At 32.5% G+C, this 23,268-nt stretch overlaps 1 protein-coding gene across 4 annotated transcripts; it reads right to left on the bottom strand.

The window, feature by feature from the left end:
• Nucleotides 1-1,156: 1,156 nt before the first annotated feature.
• On the bottom strand, nucleotides 1,157-22,755 carry LOC126743611 (eukaryotic translation initiation factor 4E-binding protein Mextli). 4 transcript variants are annotated; one of them, XM_050450785.1, is made up of 11 exons: nucleotides 22,454-22,755; nucleotides 22,122-22,278; nucleotides 17,493-17,599; nucleotides 17,226-17,432; nucleotides 16,979-17,171; nucleotides 16,821-16,892; nucleotides 14,525-14,585; nucleotides 14,184-14,457; nucleotides 12,136-12,376; nucleotides 8,062-8,294; nucleotides 1,157-1,851 (listed from the first exon to the last, which is right to left on the bottom strand). In XM_050450785.1, the coding sequence occupies exons 2-11, from the start codon at nucleotides 22,237-22,239 to the stop codon at nucleotides 1,759-1,761; spliced, it is 1,599 nt and encodes a 532-aa protein (XP_050306742.1). In that variant the 5' UTR covers nucleotides 22,240-22,278; nucleotides 22,454-22,755; the 3' UTR covers nucleotides 1,157-1,758. The 4 variants fall into 4 exon arrangements, 3 of the variants coding, with proteins under 3 accessions (XP_050306742.1, XP_050306743.1, XP_050306744.1); XM_050450786.1 differs by having other exon boundaries at nucleotides 8,062-8,291; nucleotides 22,454-22,752; XM_050450787.1 differs by lacking the exon at nucleotides 16,821-16,892.
• Nucleotides 22,756-23,268: the final 513 nt, after the last annotated feature.

Below are 23,268 nucleotides of genomic sequence, written 5' to 3'. Positions count from 1 at the left end.
ATTTCCCTATATATCTTATGATAATCTACAGAAAGTAATGCTTCGGAGTTACCTCTAACCAAGCATTTATCATGAAATAAAAATAATAGAGATCCCAAATTAGTTTCCTAAGGCACTCCAGAGCTACCGTTTAATTGTTTCTAATGTTAAGAAATAATTAAGCTAATAGGCACATTATTGGGGTAAACTGGCTTTACAATAATACTACTTAACCCTATCAAAGGCCTTTTCCATGTCAGTGTAAAAAAACCATTTTCTTTTTTTCATTTAAAGCATCAACAAATTGACAAAAGTTAATAAGATTCCTCAATGTGGACCTGTTTAATAAGAATCCATGTTGCTGCTATGCATACTGTACTAGACCTCATCATAGAGTCTATTAAACAAACCTACTTCAAAAAGCTTGAATACATCATTAAGAATTAGATCAGTACTTTGTTGCTTCGTTTTATGTAAAACTATAACGGAATTATAGTCCTTTCCATTTATAGACTTTCCGTCCTTTTATGTGATACTACAAAAAGATTTTTGGTCGCGAAATTGTATATCTGTACAGGAGGCAATAGAATTGCTACAAAAAAAAAATTGTATAAAAAAACAACTGCTGCAGAAGTCCTAGCACTATTTTTTCTGAAAATTTTACTCATAAAAGAAATTGAACATAGAATCATTTGCAAGTATCAAGAAATCTAAATTGAAATTAGGTTAGATTATTGGTCGACCTTAGAACAGACATGAGTCGATTCTCAACTAGTTTTTCAATTAACTTCGTACGGGATTGGAAGAATCATAAAATTCTCCAGCCGTGTGTATTGCTGAATTTGGACGATGAAAGCGTGCCTCTGAAGAAAAATCAATTGCGTCAACTAGACCTTGAGCACATATTGCTTTAAATTGAAAAATTCAATGATTTAAATATACATTGATTATAAATCAATTACCTACAACCATAAGTGAACATCCTTGCAAAATGTTAAATTTGGTGTCCCTCAGGGATCTGTGCTGGGACTTGTATTATCATATTTGTGAATAATTTACTCGTGCGCGATCCACGTGCGTGTTCGGTGATAGTATAAACTTATACAGCAGCCATGAGAACTGCTGTAAATATACATAACCTGACTAATATTAAGTAAGAGTCTAAAAAGCAAGCACGTTTATTTTTTAAAAACGTTTATTGAAGATATTTTAAATACACCTTTTTCTATGGCATTAAACAAAAAAAGCATTTAATATAACATTAAAAATATTCAAACAAAAAAAAATAATAGAAATAAACTAAACACAAAGCCGATTCGGTAACACAAACAATTTTAGTATTGAATAACAACTGTCTTTTTAGATCTTTTTGTAAAGTATGTCAGATCAAGATTATAATATCCTTGTTTCGTCTAATACAAAAATAGTAGTTCTAACATAAATAATTTTAGTTTTTAAGTCAGTCAGTAGTAATATTTCATATTACTTTAAGTGAGTAGAAATAAAATAAATATCACTGTGTAAAAACAAAAACAACATTTAACATTATAGATTAATAATATCTTTTTGTAAGATAACATAGTATAAATAGGAGCCGTCCAGAACGGCTCTAATAAGCGAGAAAATTAGATTATCTTCTTTTTCACAGCACATACGTTTAAATTTATTGCCCTGCTTACCTCGACATTAGACGATATTTTTCTTTTTTTTTTACATATTTTTTTTGAGCTTATTTGTTAATAATTTAACGTGTTTACTAACAAGGAGGTGGTTAATGGGTCAATCGTCGATCACTTCGTTGGCGTCAAGCACACTACTGGGTTCCTCAGTACGGATCGATAAGTACTGTTTCGCATCGAAGCATTGTACGACCTAAAAACGATTTTTTTGTTAGTGTCAAAAGTGGAAGTAATTAAGAGTGATTTTTAGGTGAATGTGAACCAAAACGTGGAATTGATCTCGGTTTTCATTCAGGGATTTTTTTTTTAAATTGCTTGCATGATTGCCAAGGTGGTAAGACTCCGATATAGGCAAAATCTAGGCCGTTAATGCACGCATAGAACAAAAAAAACCTTTAACGTACATAACTAAGTACTTTTGGGGTATTGAAATAATTCCTCAGTTGCTTTAGATTTTTTTTATTATGACCACCTATTAAAATGTATATGGAGAAAGTTAAAAGTATACTGATTGGTCATATATACTTGTACAGGTTGATCAGTTTTTATGCCTGTAGTAAGATGGCAGAAAAAACTGAAAATAGATATTCAATTTTGTGGGTTTTTTGTTGGCTTTCTTGTAATGGTTACGAAGAAACATGAAAATGTATGAAAAATGAAAACATGTATTGATAGCATTTGAAGGTTAAATTTTATAAAAGCCCTATTAAACACCCACATGTCGAAGACCATTAACGGCTGTAATAAAATGGATGACCATAATTTCCCTAATTTAATGGCTATATTAACAGGTTAGTATTGACTTAACCATAACACACTTAAGAGCTGTAAAAATTTGATTTTGAGTTTTAATCAAACGACTGCCATTCAACCTGCAAACCTCGATCAATTTAGGCTTTTAGGATATGTTACTGCTTAAGGATGAACTATATGAATAAGCAGATTTAATTATAATAAGAAAGGTATGTATAGAGAAACAGAATCTTCTTTAGCTGCTCAAAAGATATATAGATTAATTGGCTTTAATACCTTAAAGTGTTCATTTGACAGAATTTCTTTTCGCTTCTTTGTTGAAGTTCTAAAGATCCTCAACTAACAGAATCATAAAAAATCTACTAGAAGAATTTCTCTTGGAGAATATACCAATATTATATGGGATTAAGATGGCGCACCGCGTTATGCCAGTAAGATTTTTATTAAATAATCGTCTTAATGAGTGGATTGGAACTCACGGTTCCAATAACTGGCCACCAAGGAGCCCTGATCTGACTCCGTTAGACAGACTTTTATCTGGTACAAAGCTGTCTAAAATAGGGAATCTAAAAATGAAGTTTATAAAGAAAGACGTGAACATTTGGAGGATTTAAGGAAAATAACCCAAAGAAGCATAAACTACTTGAATGAAGAACATCCCTAGTTTATTTGCAATGCTCTGTTGAAATTAGACAAAGATTATAGAAACTGTCAGTCAAAATGAAACTCGTACACGCCTTACATTTTATTTATTTGTTTACAAAAATATATTTTTTACTTACATAAAAAAAATAATAATATATACATTTTAAATTATGGCCTTTGAAAGACAAAATAAAAGTAAAAATATATTTTTCACAAAAAGTTTTAAGAAAAATGAGAAAATTAAATTTACATTCGATTTTACAACTCAAAATGGAACTCGTACACCATTAAAAATATACAGGAAAAAAAAACATAAAAAAGAGATTAATATTTTATTGGTAGTCCTTTATTTTTTATAACATCTGCCAAACGATTGGGCATTGATCGCACCAATTTTTCACAATATTCGGGTATTTTAAACCATTCTTCTTGAATCACTACTTTTAATTGCTCTTTGTTTGAAATTTCATGGTTTCTTATAGCAACTTTGAAATGTGACATAAGTTTTCAATGACGTTAATATCTGGACTTTGCGGTGGAGTTTCAAGTACTTTTAGACAGTTATGGAGCAACCAATTCTTTACTTTCTGTGTCTTATACTTTGGATCATTGTCCTGGTAGAATTTAATTTTTTTTTCAATTCGGAATTTTCAGGCGCTTGCCTTTAAATTCTACTTAAGTATGTCCAAATACATGTTCTGATCCATTATACCCTCTATAAAATGTAGATTTCTAGGACCTGCAGCTGACATACACCCCCAGACCATGACTGACCACCTCCGTGCTTTACTGTGGCTCGTAGATTTTGTTCTTTGAGAGATTCATTGGGCTTTCTCACGGGTGTGGAGAAAGTTGTCCATCTGATCCAAAAATACAAAATTTACTCTTATCTGTAAAAATTACGTCCTTCCAAAATAAAAAATCTTTGTCTCTGTGTTCTTCAGCAAAGCTTAACCTCTTGATTTTATTTACCTTACTGATCCAAGGTTTTCTTCGAGCCACTCTACTTTGAGGATTATCTGTTTTTCGTAAATATTTCTCAATTTCTTTTGCCAACTTCGGTGCAGATATTTTCGGGTTTTCCGTAACTTTCCTGAGGATCCAACGTTCGTCGTACGAATTAAACATTTTTCGAGGGCTTTTCCTTACTTTATTTGATAATCTATTTTCACTTTTATAACGATCCACAACTCCTTGCACGGTAGAGTGCGGCATACAAACCATTTTGGAAATTTGTCACAATGATTTTCCATCTTTCCAATGTTGTATAATTAATTTGCGTTCTACAACGCTTGTTTGTCCACGCTGACGCCCCATATGGTAAAAGAAGAACAAAAAATTAATTAAACTCAATTAAAAATTACACAGGAGTGTTAAAAGTAACAGATGCTCTTAATACCAAGTGCTAACAATAAATAATATTAATGTTATTGTAAAGTAAATATGATGTACGGTCATTTTGACCATAACATTTTCTTATCTCTTATACTTTTTTATGCTCAGCATGCATTCTTTGCATATTTTTGCTCAACAACTTTAACATTTTATGCTGATTGCAGATATATATAGTTGGAAATATTTTGCACGTTATTTGTAAAACTTTGTATTTTTTATTAACGACTTATTTGCGACATCCTATAATACTTTAATCTTCTGGTCAACTCTAGGTATCGTTTTTCTAGGCCTACCGATTTTAGGTAGATTTACTAAATAACATTCTGATGCGGTGTAACTTGATAGTTTTGAAAACGACCGACCGATTTAACCCTGATTGCTTGGCAATTATTTCTTGTTTAACATCCTATTGATATTTTGAAACTATTTCACACATAACGGCAAAGTAATACCTCGGGGCATATTTGCAGGCTATGCTTTAATAAATTAACAAAAAATTATTGTTTATTGCATTTAACAAGTCTAATAAGGACTACATACATGTTTCTCTACTTTTGCTCCTTACCAAATAAAGAAAATCAAACAGTTTTTTTTTTGTGCCAAAGATGCTTTTGCAGTCTTCTGAACCTAAATAAAGATCGTGAGGTGTGATTTATGTATGGGCAATAGTCAACCAGTATGGCTTTTTGTTTAATAGGTAAGATGTTTCTCCATTTTTGCTCGGTACTGTATATACAGGGTGTTACAAAATTCGGGGCAAAGAGCATATTGTTGGAGTTAAAATATGACTTTTTTTCCTATAAATATGTGCGCAAATTGCTTAAAGAAAATCGATTATTTGGAACACTCACTACAGTTAAACGTCAAATCTTTTGGATATTTGCAAGTCTTAATTGTTTTGGGTCCTCTTGACATTTTCCGTCCCAAAAATGGTGTAAACCCAATTTTAGGAAAGGATTCAGGGTGGCTTACCCTACCCTTTTGATGGCCCATATCTTAGGTTTCCAGTAAGAAATTTAAAAATGTAGAACACCATCTAATTAGCCATGAAAAAATCTAAAATTTTTTTTGCATTTTATGGATAAAACTAATTTAATTTGACAAAAAATAAAACAGTCACAGCCCACTTCCTTTTTTTCTAATTTAATAGTTTAATCAGGTTTAATAGTGCTCTCCTTTTGTTTAACAGCGATTTTCACGAAAACGCTAATTATACCGAAAAAATGCAAGAGACAAAAATTTTATACTTTTTAATGGCTAACTAGATGGTGTTGCTAAATTTTTTTTTTGGTAAAATAAGATACGTGCCATCAGAAGGGTAAGGTCCCCAGAATCTTCCCCTAAAATTGGATTTACACCGTTTTTTGGACGGAAAATAAAAAAAGCACCCAAAAAACGGGGACAAATGCAAATTTTCAGAATAATTGACGCATAATTGTAGTTACGGTTCCATATAATCGATTTTCTTAGTATATCGATTTATAGCAGAACAATCCCATTGATGGTAACAAGATTCGGAAACAATAATGTGGAATTACCCATTCCAAAAACTTCCTCGACTAAAGTTCAATCATATATGAGGGAATAAAAATAAGTATTTAAGTATAGTAAGTATTGATAACCCTCTTGTGAACTTAAATAATTGTTGTTCTTGTTTGTTTGCATTTTGTTATACAGGGTGTCCGGAAAAAGGAGGTATATTGGATGTGTTAAAAATACCAAAACTTTTTTGTACTACTGTATAATAAAGTTTTAGTAAAAAAATTCAAATTATCCAATCTTTCCTTGTAAAAAAGTATTCTTAGTAAATGCCGGTCTCAGAATCCGTTTATGATATATCTTAATTTTAAAATCTAGATACTTCTTTCTAAACAAATTGGCTGACCTCGGGCACCACCAACTTTTAACGTACTGTCAAAGTGATAAATTTAAACGCTTCTGACGCTCTTAACAAGCTTCTCAATTACTCCTTAAATAAATCTACATTTTTTAATTACATATTTGTATTTGGTGTGTTTTCTTACAACTTTTAAAACCATAATGGCCCATAAACCAAGAAACGTACTCTTTTTCGTAACGTACTTTAGGTTTAGGCTGAACGGGTGAGAAATATTGGGGAAACCAAGACACAATATTTTACGGAGTCAACAACTTTACCCATTTCATCTTCAAAAAGTACAAGGTCTTTTACCCGATGATCCCGAGGCAAGATTTGCTTTTTATAGATGGTTATGTGAAACGAATAATTGAAATGTGGATTTTACTCGTATAAGGGCGATTCTGTTTAGTGACGAAGCCACCTTCACGGGAAACGGCATGACAAATATCCATATCGAACACGTATGGGCTGAAGAGAATCCCAGGGCCATAGTTGAGACACATCATCAAGTGTGGGCAGTTGTTGTAGATAACTTTCTTTTAGGACCTTTCATTTTACTAGGTAATTTGACTGGTGATTCATTTCTGTTGTTTCTACAAGAAATACTTGATGATTTAGCTCTAAATTTAAGACAAAATCGTTGATTTCAACTCGACGGTGCTTCGGCTCATTTTGCTATAAATGTTAGGAACTATTTACATCAAGTATTTCCTAATCGCTGGATTGATCGAGGTCGAGATGCTTCTGTTCCGTGGCCATCTCGTTCGCCAGATCTTACACTATTGGATTTTTCAGTCTGGGGATGTATGAAAGACTTTGTGTATATGATTTCGATTTTAAACGCGGATCATTTAAGGAAAAGAATCATTGCAACTTGCATTTCAGGTTGAAACCAAATATATTATACAAAGCCTTGGATTTTCTTTAACAAAGAGGGCTCTTTTGTGTATACCGATGAATGGAGGTTACGTAGAACAAATAATTTAGGATCATTATTGTAAGATTTTTATTATAATAAGTAATTTAGCATAAATTAAAAAAAAGTAATTTACGTTTATTTTGTTAACTTGTTAAAATGTATTTAGATTTTAAAATTACTATACCTCATAAACGGATTCTCAGGCCGACATTTACCCAGCATACTTTTTTTACAAGAAAAGATTGGATAATTAAAATTTTTTACTAGAACTTTATTATACAGGGATACAAAAAAGTTTTGGTATTTTTAACACATGCAACCTACTACAAGTGGCGCCCTCTGCAAGATATAGCAAATCCGTGAACGGATTTCAATTTCTCGTGCCAAAAAACCTCCTCACACCAAATTTTAATTTCATATCTTATGAAACACTCAACTTACTTCAAAAAAACGATTTTATATTTCTCATTTTGACGCCCTGTATATTGAATACCGAGCGCCCAATTAAAAAATGACATGACGAAAATCGCACCATTTTGGTCCACCCTATACGTGGCCGGCGGATTGGCCTCCTTTTTCCGGACACCCTGTATATAAAAATTACTAATTAATGTTTTTTGGACCTTTATCTAACATTTTTTCTTTTTTAATAAAGCTTTGTAAATAGGAGTGTTAACTTCTGAAAAAATAAAGCAAAATTGATTGATTGACACATATTTATAGGAAAAAAGTCTTATTTGAATCGAATTTTGTAACACCCTGTATAAATCATGACAAAAACAAAATAATTTTTTCATAAACGAGTTACAAACCTTGCGCACAAGCATTGGATACTCCTCCAAGATCCTTTTCCATTCGGATGGTTCAGAGAGGCAAAGCGGCGACATTGCCAACTGAGCCAGAATTTCGATCGAATATGTCAAATGATTTTTGGGAAGGGCCGACTTGGTCTTCGGCGACCCCTCTTTATCCGGGGACCGTTTAAACGTCCTCGCCAATTCCTCGGAGGAGAGACGGGGAAATCGGATCTTCGGCTCATGATCTGCTTTAAAATATAATATTCTGCTCATTAAATTATTAGGAGGGAATGCGCGACGACGTTTCTTTTATTTAAAATCCAAAAAAACCGTACTCGGATGGATGGTTTTAGCGCATTCCCTCGTTTTTTTTTTTTTTTGAATCTGCTTCCAATTTCTGTGCGGATACAAGTTTTATATTTTGATAGGAATAGGTGTGTTAACAGGATATGGCACTATTTAGTGTAATCAATTACAAGTAAAGTATTTGAAGACACTAGAACTTAAAAGTGGTGCCCTAGACAGTTAAATTAACTACAAAAGTGCTTGCCAATCAAACACTTTATTTCCTACTACATCCTGAGAATTATTGAAATATTTACAAAATGTTAAAAACACATAATATAGAAACCATTCAGGACATCAACTTAATTTCTTTCTTTATTTTTCACTTTTTTTTTACAGTATTCTCCATACTCGTTTAAAATTATTTTTTATTTTTTCGTTAAAATTTTATGTTAAAATAAGATAGATGTTTTGTGGGTAAATGGGTCAAATTAAAGCTCAAGGAAACTATTTATTCTTGCTGAAACAAATAGCATTCATTTAACACTCAATCAATTTACCCATAAACACTGTGGTGTTTATGAATAAATTGTATATCAGATGTATCTGATGAGTTCTTCTACCTAGATACTAAACAAGTCCTCACACGTCTCTCTGGACTTTTTAGACTTCAATATAATTTCAAAATATTAATTTTATCAAGAAAATATTAAAATCTAATTTCTATGATGTTGGAAATTCATCAAATGTCGACAAATTTTAGATAGCATACAATAAATGGTTTTTTTAATACATATCAATTAGTAAGCAAAGAAAACTTTAATCTAGATTACATAAAACAGAAATGCGCTACAGAATCGAGTGTGTAGTGTTTTCTTTTCTGCCAGAAAAAAAAATTGCCATTTATCGGCCATTACCTCACGTATTTAATATTTAATAAATTAATTAAATAGCCCAGTAATTTCCTAAAAGAATCAAAATGAAGCTTTTTAAGCATTATAGAACTTTAACTGTTGTTGTTAAATGTTGATGAAAAAATATCGTTATTAATCTATATTTCTATGATGAATTCATATTAAGTTAATTAATTTATTAGCTATTATGTTATTATTAAATAAACTATTATTGAAAGGCAGAAAGTAAACTTTTTCACATATTCAGAAGAAATACCAACTCAAACCTTTCGTTATTTAATTTAATATAAGTTCAATCAATCTCAAATACAAATTTAAATAAGGTATAATAGTTTCCCTCAGAGTTTCTTATTTCTAATATCCTACTTAACCTTATGCATTTAAAATGCAAAAAAAAAATACCAAAATTTACTAAATTTAATTTCTAACAGAAAACAACGTATCAATAGTTAAATCTACTATCGTTTTCAAGTCAAATAAAATCAAATTACTTCAATAGTTACTTTTTTAAACCGAGTTAAAAGGTGTGATCCTAATGTAATTCAATAATAGAAAAGATGTGGATATATAAAATATATTGTGGTTAGAAAATTTATTTTAAAAATGCCCAGCTCTTTTCTTCTTTTTAGTGAAGCAATCCGTGCCTAAATAAAATCAACCGAACACGTACAGTATTGGCCTTAAAAGTTGGAACTTTTAAAAATTTAAGTTTTTAATTTTATTGCTCAAAGACTAAACGTAGAACACCGTGTTACGGATAATTAAGAAATATCGTATATTTGGAAATGTGGTACCAGGTAAAAGCACTGGAAGACCTAAAGCCACGACTGCCCGTGTAAATAGTAGGCGAATTTTAAATATTTCCCAGAATGACCCATTTTTGTCATTCTCCAAAATTTTACAAAAATTAAATGAAGGTGAGCCTTCCAATATCTCTGCAAGAACGGTAAGCAGGCGATTGTGTTCTGATGGACTTAACAGCTACAGACCTGCTAAAAAACCTTTGCTGCAGAAGAAAAATGTCAAGTTGGACTGTACAAAATTGGAAAAAAGTGCTATTCAGTGACGAATCTAAGTTCAATCTGTTTTCCAGTGATGGAATACTTCATGTAAGACGACCGAAAAAGTGAAAGACTCAAGAAAAAGTTTATCCGACCTACGGTTAAACATGGAGGTGGTAATGTGATAGTATGGGGATGCTTTTCTTGGTATGGTACTGGGCCAATACATAAAATTGTGGGGAAAATGGATCGATTTATGTATCGGGATATTTTGCGAAATATAATGGAGCCTTACACATTTGAGTCTATGTCAGTAAATTTTGTATTCCAGCATGATAATGATCCAAAACATTCGTCAAAATTGGTAAAAGAATGGTTGGACCAAGAAAAGATCACAGTTTTAAAATGGCCGGCCCAGAGTCCAGACTTAAACCCGATTGTAAATTTATGGGAACATCTGGATCGCAAAATTCGGGCATCTGGAACAGTCAAAAAGGCTGATGAACTATTTCATAAGCTTGTTGAAGCCTGGACTCACATTGACAGACAAATAATTGAAAATTTGGTTGAATCAATGCCCAGAAGAATGCAGACAGTAATTAATGCTAAGGGTTACCATACCAAATATTAATTATAATATAATGGTTTCAATAAGTTATGTTTTATGTCGTTTTTGAAAAAAAAAACAGTTCCAAGTATTTTGTCCAGCTTTTTTTTAATTTTTATTCCGAACTGCTACGGGTGCTGAATTTTTGTCAACACTTAAATTAATTAACACTAGTTTTTCGTATACAACAACTTTATAAAAGAAAATAAAATGCTAATTAAAAGGCACACAAAATATAATAAATTTTCAAAAGTTCCAACTATTATGACCAATACTGTAGATACACAATTACGATCATTTAACATTACAGGATGTCCCACTAAAACCCTTTTGTTGCTTTTCTATAAATTCAATCAAAAATTGAGATTTTAAAGAGATTTTTTTTCACAGAAGACCTTACAAGAAAGACCTAATTAGGTTTCACTATATAAATTACAAAAAACTTATTATGATGCCTAATAAATGCCCAAAAAATTATATCCCTTAATGAACGATCTGAGAATAGACACTTCACATAAGTATCTACACAAAGCCATTCCTTCGACTAAGAAAAAGCAATAATATGAAAGAAAATTCGATAGCATACTTAAAACTTCGCTAGAAACAAATAGTCAACACTCCCAATCCCGAACTTCAATCTCTGCATTCACATCTAATAAAGAACGAGAAACTGACATACCTACTACACATAAAGACTTAAAAAAAATAAAGAATATGATTTTTAAATCTTACATTTTTGCTGCAAATGGGGAGATGGTTCAAACAGAGATACAGAATCAGACAAGCCTGAGTCAATTAAACTTTTTAAAAAATAAGTTAAAAGCAAAGCAAAATCGAGGGTTTACTCAATGTGTTGTGAAGAATGCAACTCTATTTACATAGGAGAGTCGGGCAGAAAAATCTCTACAAAGGTTCAAGAACACTGTATTTCAGGAACAAAAGTAGTTGGAATATTTTTTTTGTGGCTTTCACAGTTTTACAAAAAAGTGATACAGGGTTGCGAAAATCGCAAAGCTATATCTTAAAAAATGACAGAGATACCCTGCAATATCATCTAAAATTGGACACAGTGTACGTTAACGAAATTAAAATTTGATTAAAAAAAAACGATACCATAGCACTGAAATAGTTTCTCCAAATTATGGCACAGGTATATTGTTCTCATACACAGTTACCAGAATTCCAAATAAAAACTCGAATCCGTGTGATGATGTCCTGAATGGATTTTACACTTGAACAAAAAAGATGAAAGAAAAGAAAAACGGACTTAACTAATCGTTACCTGTGTCGTTATCTTTGGCCGCCGTCGAAGTTAAGGGGGCGGATGCGGTCAGCGGCGGGGTCGTCGCACCGGGTTGCCCGTTAACGGTCGGCCCCGGCGAGGGCAACGATTCGGGGGGCGAGAGAGGGTTTTCCAAATCGTCGGGCAACATCGGCTGCGGCAAACTGTCGAAACTGTAAAACTGGGCCATGTCGTGGATCGGCTCGCCGGAGAAGTACTCGTCGAGTACCAGCTTGCTTGTCTACCAAAAACCAATACCAGTAAACAAATATAAATATATCGGAGGATCACTATTTTTTTTCAGATCACATTTTTACACTCGTTTTTATGATATTATAAAATGTGTTTTTTTTTTTTGCCATTTCTACATAGCTCTACATAGCTACATAGCTTTCTACGTCGCGTACGATATTGTGAGACACTTGTGATACGCACTCAAGAGGATTCAAACTATCTAAAAAAAATAATATGGACAGATGAAGCATAGTTTTCTAGAGAATGAGATTTCAAGAAAAAATTAGTTTTATTGGTTTTCGTTTACTAAAAGACAATCAAATAGGTTTTTCATTTACGACAGATCATTAAACTCCCACAAATACCTTCAGATTTTGCGCTCAGTAGTAGAAGATTTTCTGGAAAATTTAACGCTTAAAGATTATCGCACTTTCTGGTTCCAGTTGGATGGAGTGAGTTGGATGGATGGAGGTGACACGTGAGCTATTTGAGAAATTCGAAGACCGCCCGCTGGTTTAGGCGGGACCATGGGATTGGCCTGCGAGATCACCTGATCTTACGCCACTTGATTTTAATTTTTGGGGTAATTTGAAGCAAATGGTATACAAGACACCGGTAAACGGGAACTACGTCAACGACTTATCAATTGCAGTGGTCAACAAGATTCTTCTGAAAAATAAGCAGCAACAACACATGCTGTATAACGCAGGATTTTAAAGTAAATGGCAATCATTTGGAAATTTTTTGTAAATTACCTATAATCTTAGGATAACTAATTAAATCATTCTTAAGTTATGAAACAAATTGTATAAAGTTATTTTGTATTCGCACCAATTTTTTTTTAACCTTTTTTTTCTAAATTAAGGTGCATTTCGTTGAACTTTCGGCATGTTCTTGCTAAATTTTGTCACATTGTCCATGATTAATAACTAAATTCATCAAAACTTAAACTATCATGTTCCTATATCTAAACTACTTAGATATAGGAAAATGATACCCCGTTAGAAAAGGATTTCAATTTCCTTTTATAATAAGTTATAATATATAAAGTATTCCATTAAAAAAATGCATTTTTTCACAATTTTTGTATCCAGCGGTAAAATCACTAATTTTGACCAACCCTGTATAAGGTAGAACAAATTTTTATAGTGAAGACGCTAAAATACGCTCATAATTTCAATTTTCTGCGCGTTCCAGTGCCGTAGTAATAAAAACTTATTTGAAGCTATGTTTTGGTCAAAAAATAAAGAAATTAATTTCTCGAAAACCACTAAAAATAGGTATAGGAACACCTTAGACAAAAACAATCATAAAGCGATAGCGGATCAGAAAATAAAATAATATACAGAGTATGCCATTTAAAATAACAAAGTTGCTACTACTTTTTGGTATAAGCGACAACGCTGCATCGCTAAAAATGTTTTTTAATCGTTAGATCACTAGCTAAAACCCATGATACCAAATTTTCAATAAAATTCTATTTTCCCTTTTTCCGTAAACGTCTAAGGCACCATCAACCTGTATGTACATATGACTCAAAAGACTAACAAATAGCCGCAAAGAACGCAACTAGTGCCCAACCTTTATGTCCTATAGGTGCCGTGCCTTAAACCTAAAAGGCAAGCAGAAACGCTATAGTTCTCTCTTCATCTCATGACTTAGACTCGTAATTGCTAAATTAAAACGTAAGACGTCCGCTTGCCAACCCGGTATAGACTCAGAATAATGGTTTTGTTTAAACTTACTAATTGTACATACTAATTATTTCTCAAGGAAAAAAGTAAATTGTAAACCTCTTAGGTATGATTCCTTACCCGAACTAGATCCAGATTATCCCCGGTAATCTTAATAGTGTGCCCGTTAGCGATAACGGTATACTTGTACTCCCCGAGGTTGGCATCGGGGGTGCTCAGACTGTGCATCAGAGCTCTGGAAACTCTGGCCGAAGACGGCAAAGCGCTGTCGTCGGAAGCTGATGAATTGATACTGGAACTGGAACCGGTCAGAGGTCCGCCAACCCCGGTACTACCTTCGCGTACCGGAGACGCGTTTCTCCTTATCGTGTCCTCGATAAGTTGCTTCGCATGACTGAAAATAAATAATGCACGAATCACCCATTTGAGTTTTCTTATAATATATTATCCGTGCAACTTACTTAATACTTTCCTCGTTAGCCCCGGTGATTTGTACCAAACGCTCCTTGGCACCAGGACTAACTGTAAAAAATAGTGAATGTTTATCGTGTTGACTTTAAAACGGTGAAACTTTGTACAATTTATTGTTGAGGCTGTACAGCACGACCGCAAGCCATAGCAATTGTATAGGGAGTTCTTAAAGCGTGTCGAGTATTGAAGGAAGTAATTTTTCGGCTTGTGTTTTATGATTTTACTGGCTGTATGAATCTACATTTTATGACAGAATATTATATTGCTATGTTAATATTCAAAAAGGCACATTATTATTTATTCTAAGGGTTTTTTCATAATAGCTGTTAATCTTTTTAGTGTATCTATCAATTGCTTAAACGCAAAAAATCATATTTTGTATATAATATCTTAATTATATTGTCATCCAAAGTATTATCTACATTTTTGTCAAAAATAAATGTTGAACTGGAATCTGATTTCAGTTGATTTTTATGAAGAACTGAGGAATGAAATATATAAGAATCGTAGGCATTTCATCAAAAATCTTAGTGATATAATTAATATTTATAAAAGTTAAGAGATTTTAAAGGAAAAGCAATTTTCTATGTAAAAGTCAACATTTTGCAAAAATTGCTTAACTTTGTCAGGCCCAGAAACAATTTTGAAGCTTAAAGAATTAATATTTCATTTATTTCCGAATAATAGTAGGCCTTAGAAGTAATTTGGTGTAATTTCCAAGTTATTTCTGTAATTGGGAACAAATAATGATTTTTTTGTAATTGGTCAAAATTACTTTATGTTCCATAACTGTAAAGTGGAAACATTACGTTTTAGTTACCATATTCACATAGAGTAGCCTTTTTTGAATAACAACAGCCCTTAAAAACAATCTGGTAATAATTGTAATTAATTTTTGAAATTACCAACAAAGTAGTGATTGGTTTAACAAGGTGACAAATGGAATGATATGCACATATCTCTATTTCATCGAAATTTCAACTTATTTTTTTTAACTACGAATAAAATAGCGTTGTTTTTTTGTAATTAAGAAAATTACTTTATGCTTGTCATAGAATAATCCAAAAATTTACCTTCTTCAATATTAAAATTGATATTTAAGAACTTCCTGTACAAAAATAGGATGCTCAGGCGTTCGACAGTATATTATATGAAATCACTGTGCACTGGATGATGTAGATTTTAAAATTAGTGTGATTATTGTTATGCATGGCTGGGAACAAACGTTTTAGTCAGTTTTAATAGACGACATTTCATAGTATCACATTTATATTAAAATATACTTATGACGGGTGCTAATATTAATATATTGTAATTGCTTGGAGTGTGTATGGCAGGCACAAAGTTGTGTCAAAAAATTATGAGATACAACTGGTTAATCAATGGCAAATAGATATATGAACTTTAGCAGACAGTGAAGTACTAAGGAATTTCTATCTTGCTTCATGTGTGATAGAAACAGAGATAACGTATATAAACTATTAATTATTTCTTGATTAAAATAAATTTCCTGATATAATTTCAACTGCCTGGGATAAATATACAATTTAGTTACAAATTAGTATTAGTAAATATATCCTTTGAGGCAAAAGGTAACTAATGGAGGCTCTACTTTAAATACTTAATTACACAAAATAGTTTATAAATCCCCAAAAAAATTAAATTCAAGAATTAAGGTCAGGAGAAAGGGATGGCCAGTAAATAAATAGGCAAGTGAATCTTGTACCTAATCCGCCAGTTATTTTTGAATATATTATGCGTGCGAATGAATGTGTAAAGACCTGATTTATAGGAATGTGGCCTCTATTAAAATAATGATCTATTTCTTGGAACATGTAAGATAATTCATTAGTTTGCATTAGAGGATTGTCGGTTCATCAGAAAAAGTAGGAATATTTTTTCTACGTTTCAATTAAGAAGACTAGCGTAAAACACTTTTATTTTAAAGTTTGACACTATGTACCTTGAAAAGAAAGGATTAATTATTATAAATAAAATGCCATATTTTGACCCACTAATTAGAAACGCCATGTATAAATAATTTAAATCTTTTTATTACCCCTTTTGCCTCATTAACCCAAAAGAAGAAAACCAATTTTTTTTCCTCAAGTTCACGGATTTTATCAGCTTTGGAGCGGGTTAATATAAAGTATTAATAAGAGCACAAAAAAAAAACAATAAAATCTTATTATGACGCTCACACTAAATCACACTAAGGAAAGGGTTTACGCAATTAGAAAGTGAAGCGAGTGTTATTATAGTATCAGACTATCACACCAGTTTTACCTCTCTGGAAGGATATGATAGTCTCACTTAGTTCCTCTATCATATGAACCCGTCTGCCTTTGATCCCCATCACTATAATAAATAAACTGTTCTATAAAGAAATCTGGCCTAAGACGTTTTAGTCTCGATCTCATAAAACAAACAAAAATTTAACTCACCTTTGCCTGAGTCAGCGTTCCTTATGACCACCTCATCCTTACAATACTTTTTGCCAGGTATCCTGGTAGGTTTAGCAAACTTTCCGGATGGTTTGATCACTTCGCCTGGTCCTAACATGGGTGGCGAAGGGTTTAATGTTAATACTGAAGACATAGAGTCGCTTAGGCTGGTTACCGAGTCGCTGAGATCAACCTAAATGTATTAACAGTGATTAAACTTGTCGATAAATGAAAGCTGAAATGGTACCTGGGAGCACTGGTTCAGTTTCTTTTTGTAATACATGTTCATGCCATCGGTACCTTTCCAACCTTTCGCGCGCAGTTCAATTAGTTGCAATAAATGTAATCGTGAAAACATATCGACTCGTATCTCGTCTTGGGCTTTGTCCCTGAATATTTTGAAGGCATGGTCCAGCTGCTCTTTGTATAATATTTCTAAGTATGCACCATACACCTATAAGGATAATATCCCAAATTTTATAAGTGATTTTTGCTTAATTTTTTCCGGATTTACCTTAAGGTGTTGGCACATATTCATAATGCTTTCTTTGTAGTTAATATCAGGAATATTTGAGGCTAGAAGGGCTGCCACTTGGTCAACTGCTTGCAATACTCCATCCACTAATTGAAATATTTTTTTTTTAATGTGCTTTATTATGTAATAACAGTGGGAAAACACCATCTTGTTATATGATTTGTTTATATCTTTATGGCATATTATGCAAAACCGTTATGTTTTTAGTGCACTGATTATTTGTGTAATCATACACATGACATGATCACATGAGTGACATAATTAGGAGAGGCGCAATAATTTTTGTTTATTGGGGAAAAGACATCTGGTGTTAAAAACTATTTTAGACAAGGGATTCAGGAAATATTGTGTAAATTTGATATTGAGCCTGTTATTATCTGCAAGCAGATTTATTGTAATAACATATTATTTTATTATTAACATGTACTTAGCATAAACAATGGCAGTGTTTCCTAGAATTTTTATTTTAAAGATGTCAATTAAAGCTTGTTATTGATATTCCCTGAATAGACCATAGAAATGCTTTAGTTTTCCGCATATACAGTGTGACCCATTTGTTTTCGGGTCACCCTGATAAAAAGTTTATTTTTGGTGCGATTTTACTCGGTTTTTTTTTAAATATTAGACCCAAAAAAACCGCATCATTATAACAAAAAAAAATTGCCATGCAAATTCCAAAGTCAGTTTTTAAGGGCCAAATTTTAAGAAACCATGCTAAGCATTTTTTTAACAAAAAATTGTGCACACCACTGGATTCGGCCTTATACCAAATTTCACCAAAAAATATTAAATAATAACAATTTTATGGTAAAAAAAAATGCGCTTTACTTCTAAATTGTCTCTAAAAATTATTGAAATATTGAACTCTATTGTGTCTAAAAATTATTGAAATATTGAATGGTCACATTTGACATCTAACTGTCAAAAGTGGTAATAGAACGTGTTTAGATAGTATTAGCAATCATGGAAAATTTAAATTTAAGAGAAAAAACTGAAATTGTTCGTCTTGTTGGTGGTAACACACGCGTTCGATGAGAGAAGCTACCAGAGAATTTAATATTAGGCATCCTGATAGACCAGTAAGTCTAAGTACTGTGCAACGTGTTAATAACATTTTCAATGAAACAGGATCTGTTTCGAAAAATCTACTTAAAAAGAGACATAATGGAGGGCGTGGGCTCAGAAGAAATGAAAATTACATTTTGGAATATTTTAACGGCAATCCTCGAAGTAGTGTCAGAACGGCTAGTTTGGTCCTTAACATCCCCAGAGAAAGTATAAGATGTTTGCAAAAAAATAACATAAAAGCATTTAAGCCAAAATTTTTGCACACCTTAGAGGGTGGTGACCAGGCAAGAAGATTAGAGTTTTGCTATTGGCATCAGGGAGAATATTTAAACAACAGAAACGTTCTAGATGAAATCCTTTTTAGCGATGAAGCCACTTTTATCACAAATGGCGTAGTCTCCAGTCAAAATTGCCGCCACTGGTCACGTGCAGAATCCAGAATTAATAATAAATGCAAGGAGACAGTATTCGCAAAAAATTAACGTTTGTTGTGGAATACTAAGCGACAAGATTATTGGCCCTTTTTTTTAAATGGTAATTTGAATACAATTGAATTTTTTTGAGAATGAATTTTCGAACGCATTAGAAGATTTACCCTTAAGATATCACCTTAATTTGAAGTTTCAATTAGATGGTTGTCCTGTCCATAATGCTCGTTTAGTAAGAGACTGGTTAAATCAACATTTTGAAAATTGTTGGATAGGACGAAACAGTCCTTTCGTTGAGTGGCCACGGAGATCCCCTGACTTAACGCCACTCGATCTTTTCTCTGGGGCTTACTTAAAGAAAAATTGTACAAATCAAGACCTCAAAATTTAGAAGATCTACAAGTCAGAATAATCCAGGTTTGTTCAGAAATTACTCCAGAGCAAGTCCGTAAAGTTATTTTAAATGTAGGCAAGAGGAATGTAAAATGCATAGAAAACAATGGTGGATTAGAAGAAAATTTCAAAAATTTAGTAGCGGTTAATTTTTAATTTTTTTGTTTGTTGTTTTTATTTTATTTGCATTTATTTTTGATAGTTTATTGTTTGTTATTATTTGTATTTAGTTTGGAATTGTTATTTGCTTGTATTATCTTTGTTCAATTTGTTTTTTTTATGGCTATCTACACATTTTTAAATCTAAATAAATGCATAATTTCCCTTTTTATTTTCTGTTATAAAATTGTTATTACTTAATATTTTTTGGTGAAATTTGGTATAAGGCCGTTTTGGGGGATGCCGAATCCAGTAGTGTGCGCAATTTTTTGCTAAAAAAATGGCTAGCATGGTTTCTTAAAATTTGGCCCTTAAAAACTGACATTAGTAGGCCTTGGAATTTGCATAACAGATTTTTTTTTTGTTATAACGATGCAGTTTTTCTGGACCTAACATTTAAAAAAAACCCGAGCAAAATCGCACCAAAAATAAACTTTCTAACTATATTTTTGACAATTTTTTATCAACTTTAACTTGCTGAGGCCTTCTGGTAAGATAAGATACCATAAACCTACATGCTTTCAGCGAGAAACCAAATTTACCCAACTTATTCACCAACAGCCCATGATCAACCCGATCAAAAGCCTTTGCACAATCTGTCAAGACAACATCTAGCTGCTCTTGGCTATCTACTGCATTGGCAGCTGCCTCAGTCAAAGTGCTGAGGTTGGTGACAGTTGAGGCATCTGGTAGAAATCCATGTTGTTGCTGAGAGAATTTATTCATGAAAGAGCTCAAAATATCTTGGTATAAAATGTTTTCAAAAATTTTTTCAAGAGAATTAAGAACCAAAGAATTATCTCCTGATTTGAGGATTGGAGTAACCAAAGCATATTTAAGCACTTCTGGAAATGTGTTTGTTTTAAGTCACAAATTAAAAATGGTTTTTAATGGAGTGCACAAGATATCAGAACAACCTTTATAAATGTATGAGGGGATACTATCATTGCCAGTGGCCTTTTTTGATTTTAATCTCTTAATGGCTGCTTGAATTTGAATTTCAGAGATATTGGAGAATGAAAAGTTGCCACTAGATTTATCAAAGTTAGGTTTTTCAGACTGTTGAAATACTGAGCTAAAATATAATGCAAATGTGTCAGCTTTTTCTTGAGCACCGCTAACAGTACACTCCCCATAGCATACCTCAGCCGGATATATACCACATCAGGTCACACATACCACATCAGGTCTTGAACGCCCAGACCTGACAAAATCCCAAAAGCTTATGCAGCAAAAGCAGATGTGTCTTTAACTTAATATTTTTCTTTAGTTCTTGAGAGAAGTATTTTGACAAACTTTTGAGTTTTCGAGTGCCTATTTTAACTTTCTTTCTGGGTATTGCCAGGTCTAAGCATTCATAAACCTTTTGATAGAACACATGAGTGCACATGTCAACATTGTCAGCCCTTTCAAGTTCTGCCCAAATTACTTCCCTCAATAATGTATACAACCTATAAGAGTCGCCCATTGAATAGTCATAGTAGTATAAATATATTCATAGTTAATGTAATGATATTGGTAAAACCATACTTAAAGCAGGATGGTACTGATCTTGATCAAGAATTGGATTACCACAGTGTTCTAAATTAGTTATTTGCATAATAGATAGTACAAGATCCAGCTTTCTTTTCATTTTGTTACAGACATTATTATGCTGTAAAAATTTAAAAAGTTATTTATCAACTTACTTTTCTCACAGCCTTCTGTTACATAGAATGGTAGGTTAAAATCTCCTAAGATAATTATATTTACATCCTTATCTAAGATACATTCAAAGAGGTTAAAAAATTGCACATATATATCAACATTAGCATTTGGTGGAATATAGACTGCACATAAATAAAAATATTTCTTTTTAATTGTAATTTTTACCAGTAAGCACTCAAGGGATATTAATGGGGACGAATCCACCACCATATTATGTATAATAGTGAACTGGTGGTGATCAACCAAAGTCCACTTGGTTTATTCTTTGCTTTTTCATCAGTTGAATACACTATGGGTGTTGAATTATTTTCGATGAAAAGTTTTTATTAGCCTTGTAGCCTTATTCGTTAATAACATAGCTGTTTAAATATGAATAATGACTAACTGGATATCAAAGGTAACACCAATACCTCGACATATTAGCAAGGCATCAAATCTTCCAAATTAATGCTATTTATTACATTTTCTAAAAAATTTACAGTTTTTATATCTATTTAAACCCAGTTTATTATAAATACACTAGTTAAATAGGCAATTTGTTTCATTTCGGAAATGCCTTTGAGGACTCTCGGGTTGGCTTGGCTGAGGTTCACAACATTTATTTTTAAGAAATTCAGGATTATAATATACATTGGAGGTGCCAATAACCTCTGTTAGTTCTGCTATATTTTGCTGTATGTCCATAATCATTAAGCTGGCAAAGCAACAAAAAATAAGCGGAATAACAAAGTAACCCACAAGCCATTTAAATCCCTCAAAACTAGTTAATTTCTCAGTAAAAATCTATTAATATTCCCGATGTATATCAATAGAAAATAGCGGTGATTGATTAGAAATATATTTTTTTTGTTACCTGCGACCATGACTCCATCCTGTCTCAATTTATTTGCCAACAGCTGGGCCTGACTGTGCGACTTAACCAGTTCGTGTTTCTTGGGATGTTTCAAACGGGACGCCAACCCCGAAGACATGTTCGTTTTGTTTTTGGGGGGAAACAAAGACCGTGTGTCCTAAAAATCGAGAAAATCATCACCGTGCGTGTGTGTGACTCATGGCGAAATATTTTCAATTTCCCCAAGTGTCCCCGCTAATAATAAACTAACCGAATGACCTTATAAATATCGAACTATCGTATCGGGAAGTTTTAGATAAATAAACACATTTCTACGTAATATCGTACTCTACCTTGTCAATTATCGGAATTAATACGCCGTTTTCGCGGAAAACCCTCTCTATGGAACCTCGCCGTAGGTTGCTAAATTCGCATTTTGCAACGCAGGAACGAAAAAATTCAGGAACTTCACCTTTGTGGGGCGCATGCGTGACGGCGCGTGAATTAGTAAAAGAGTCGTGCGCAATTTTTTCTTATGACAGCAGGAACAGTGTTACCACATTATCAAAAATTACTTAATTGTAAATATCCTGCTTTAGTCTACTCGGTCTGACTGACTGGCAAATATAAAACGTTAATTCAAAATCTATTAATATATGATTAATTAATCTATTAAACTTTCAATATTATAGGTTATGTTATTTAAGGTTAAGATAAAATAGAAGACAGAATATGAACATTTTCAAGATCTAAAGTCAGGTTATGTATATATGTTTTTCCTTTTGAAGGAAAAGAGTGTTTCGCTAAATCAAGGCTATCACTAAATACCCGTTTTGCAACACTAACAAAATAAAAACTACGTTGGAAAACACTATTATAGGTTAATAAGGTTCTAAGAACTATTTGAGGTCGTTCAGACAGCATCTCATACCGCGATCTTCAAATTTCAAAGTTAGGTTATGTACTGTTTTTTTATTTGCGGGAAAAGAGTTTTTCTTCGAACGGAAGATTGCTAAATATCCGTTTTGCAATACAATAACAAATTAAAAACTACGTTGAAAAATAATATTATAGGTTAATAAGGCAAATTAGAAGAAATATTTGAGGTCGTTCAGACAGCATCTGATACCGCGATCTTCAAATTTCAAAGTTAGGTTACGTACTGCTT

The sequence above is a fragment of the Anthonomus grandis genome, chromosome 13, assembly GCF_022605725.1.
Source record: "Anthonomus grandis grandis chromosome 13, icAntGran1.3, whole genome shotgun sequence".
Taxonomy (NCBI): Eukaryota; Metazoa; Arthropoda; class Insecta; order Coleoptera; family Curculionidae; genus Anthonomus; species Anthonomus grandis.
The sequence above is the reverse complement of the archived record's forward strand: the minus strand, read 5'-3'. Positions and strand labels throughout refer to the sequence as shown.

What these genes read in the sequence shown, in the direction of transcription:
- LOC126743611 (XM_050450785.1), bottom strand. Translation starts at nt 22,239, where the DNA reads ATGTCTTCGGGGTTGGCGTCCCGTTTGAAACATCCCAAGAAACACGAA. An exon ending in ATAATCTGGATCTAGTTCGG is followed by an intron (nt 12,377 to 14,183) that starts GTAAGGAATCAT and finishes GGTTTTTGGTAG; the next exon opens with ACAAGCAAGCTGGTACTCGA. An exon ending in GGCCAAAGATAACGACACAG is followed by an intron (nt 8,295 to 12,135) that starts GTAACGATTAGT and finishes TATATTTTAAAG; the next exon opens with CAGATCATGAGCCGAAGATC.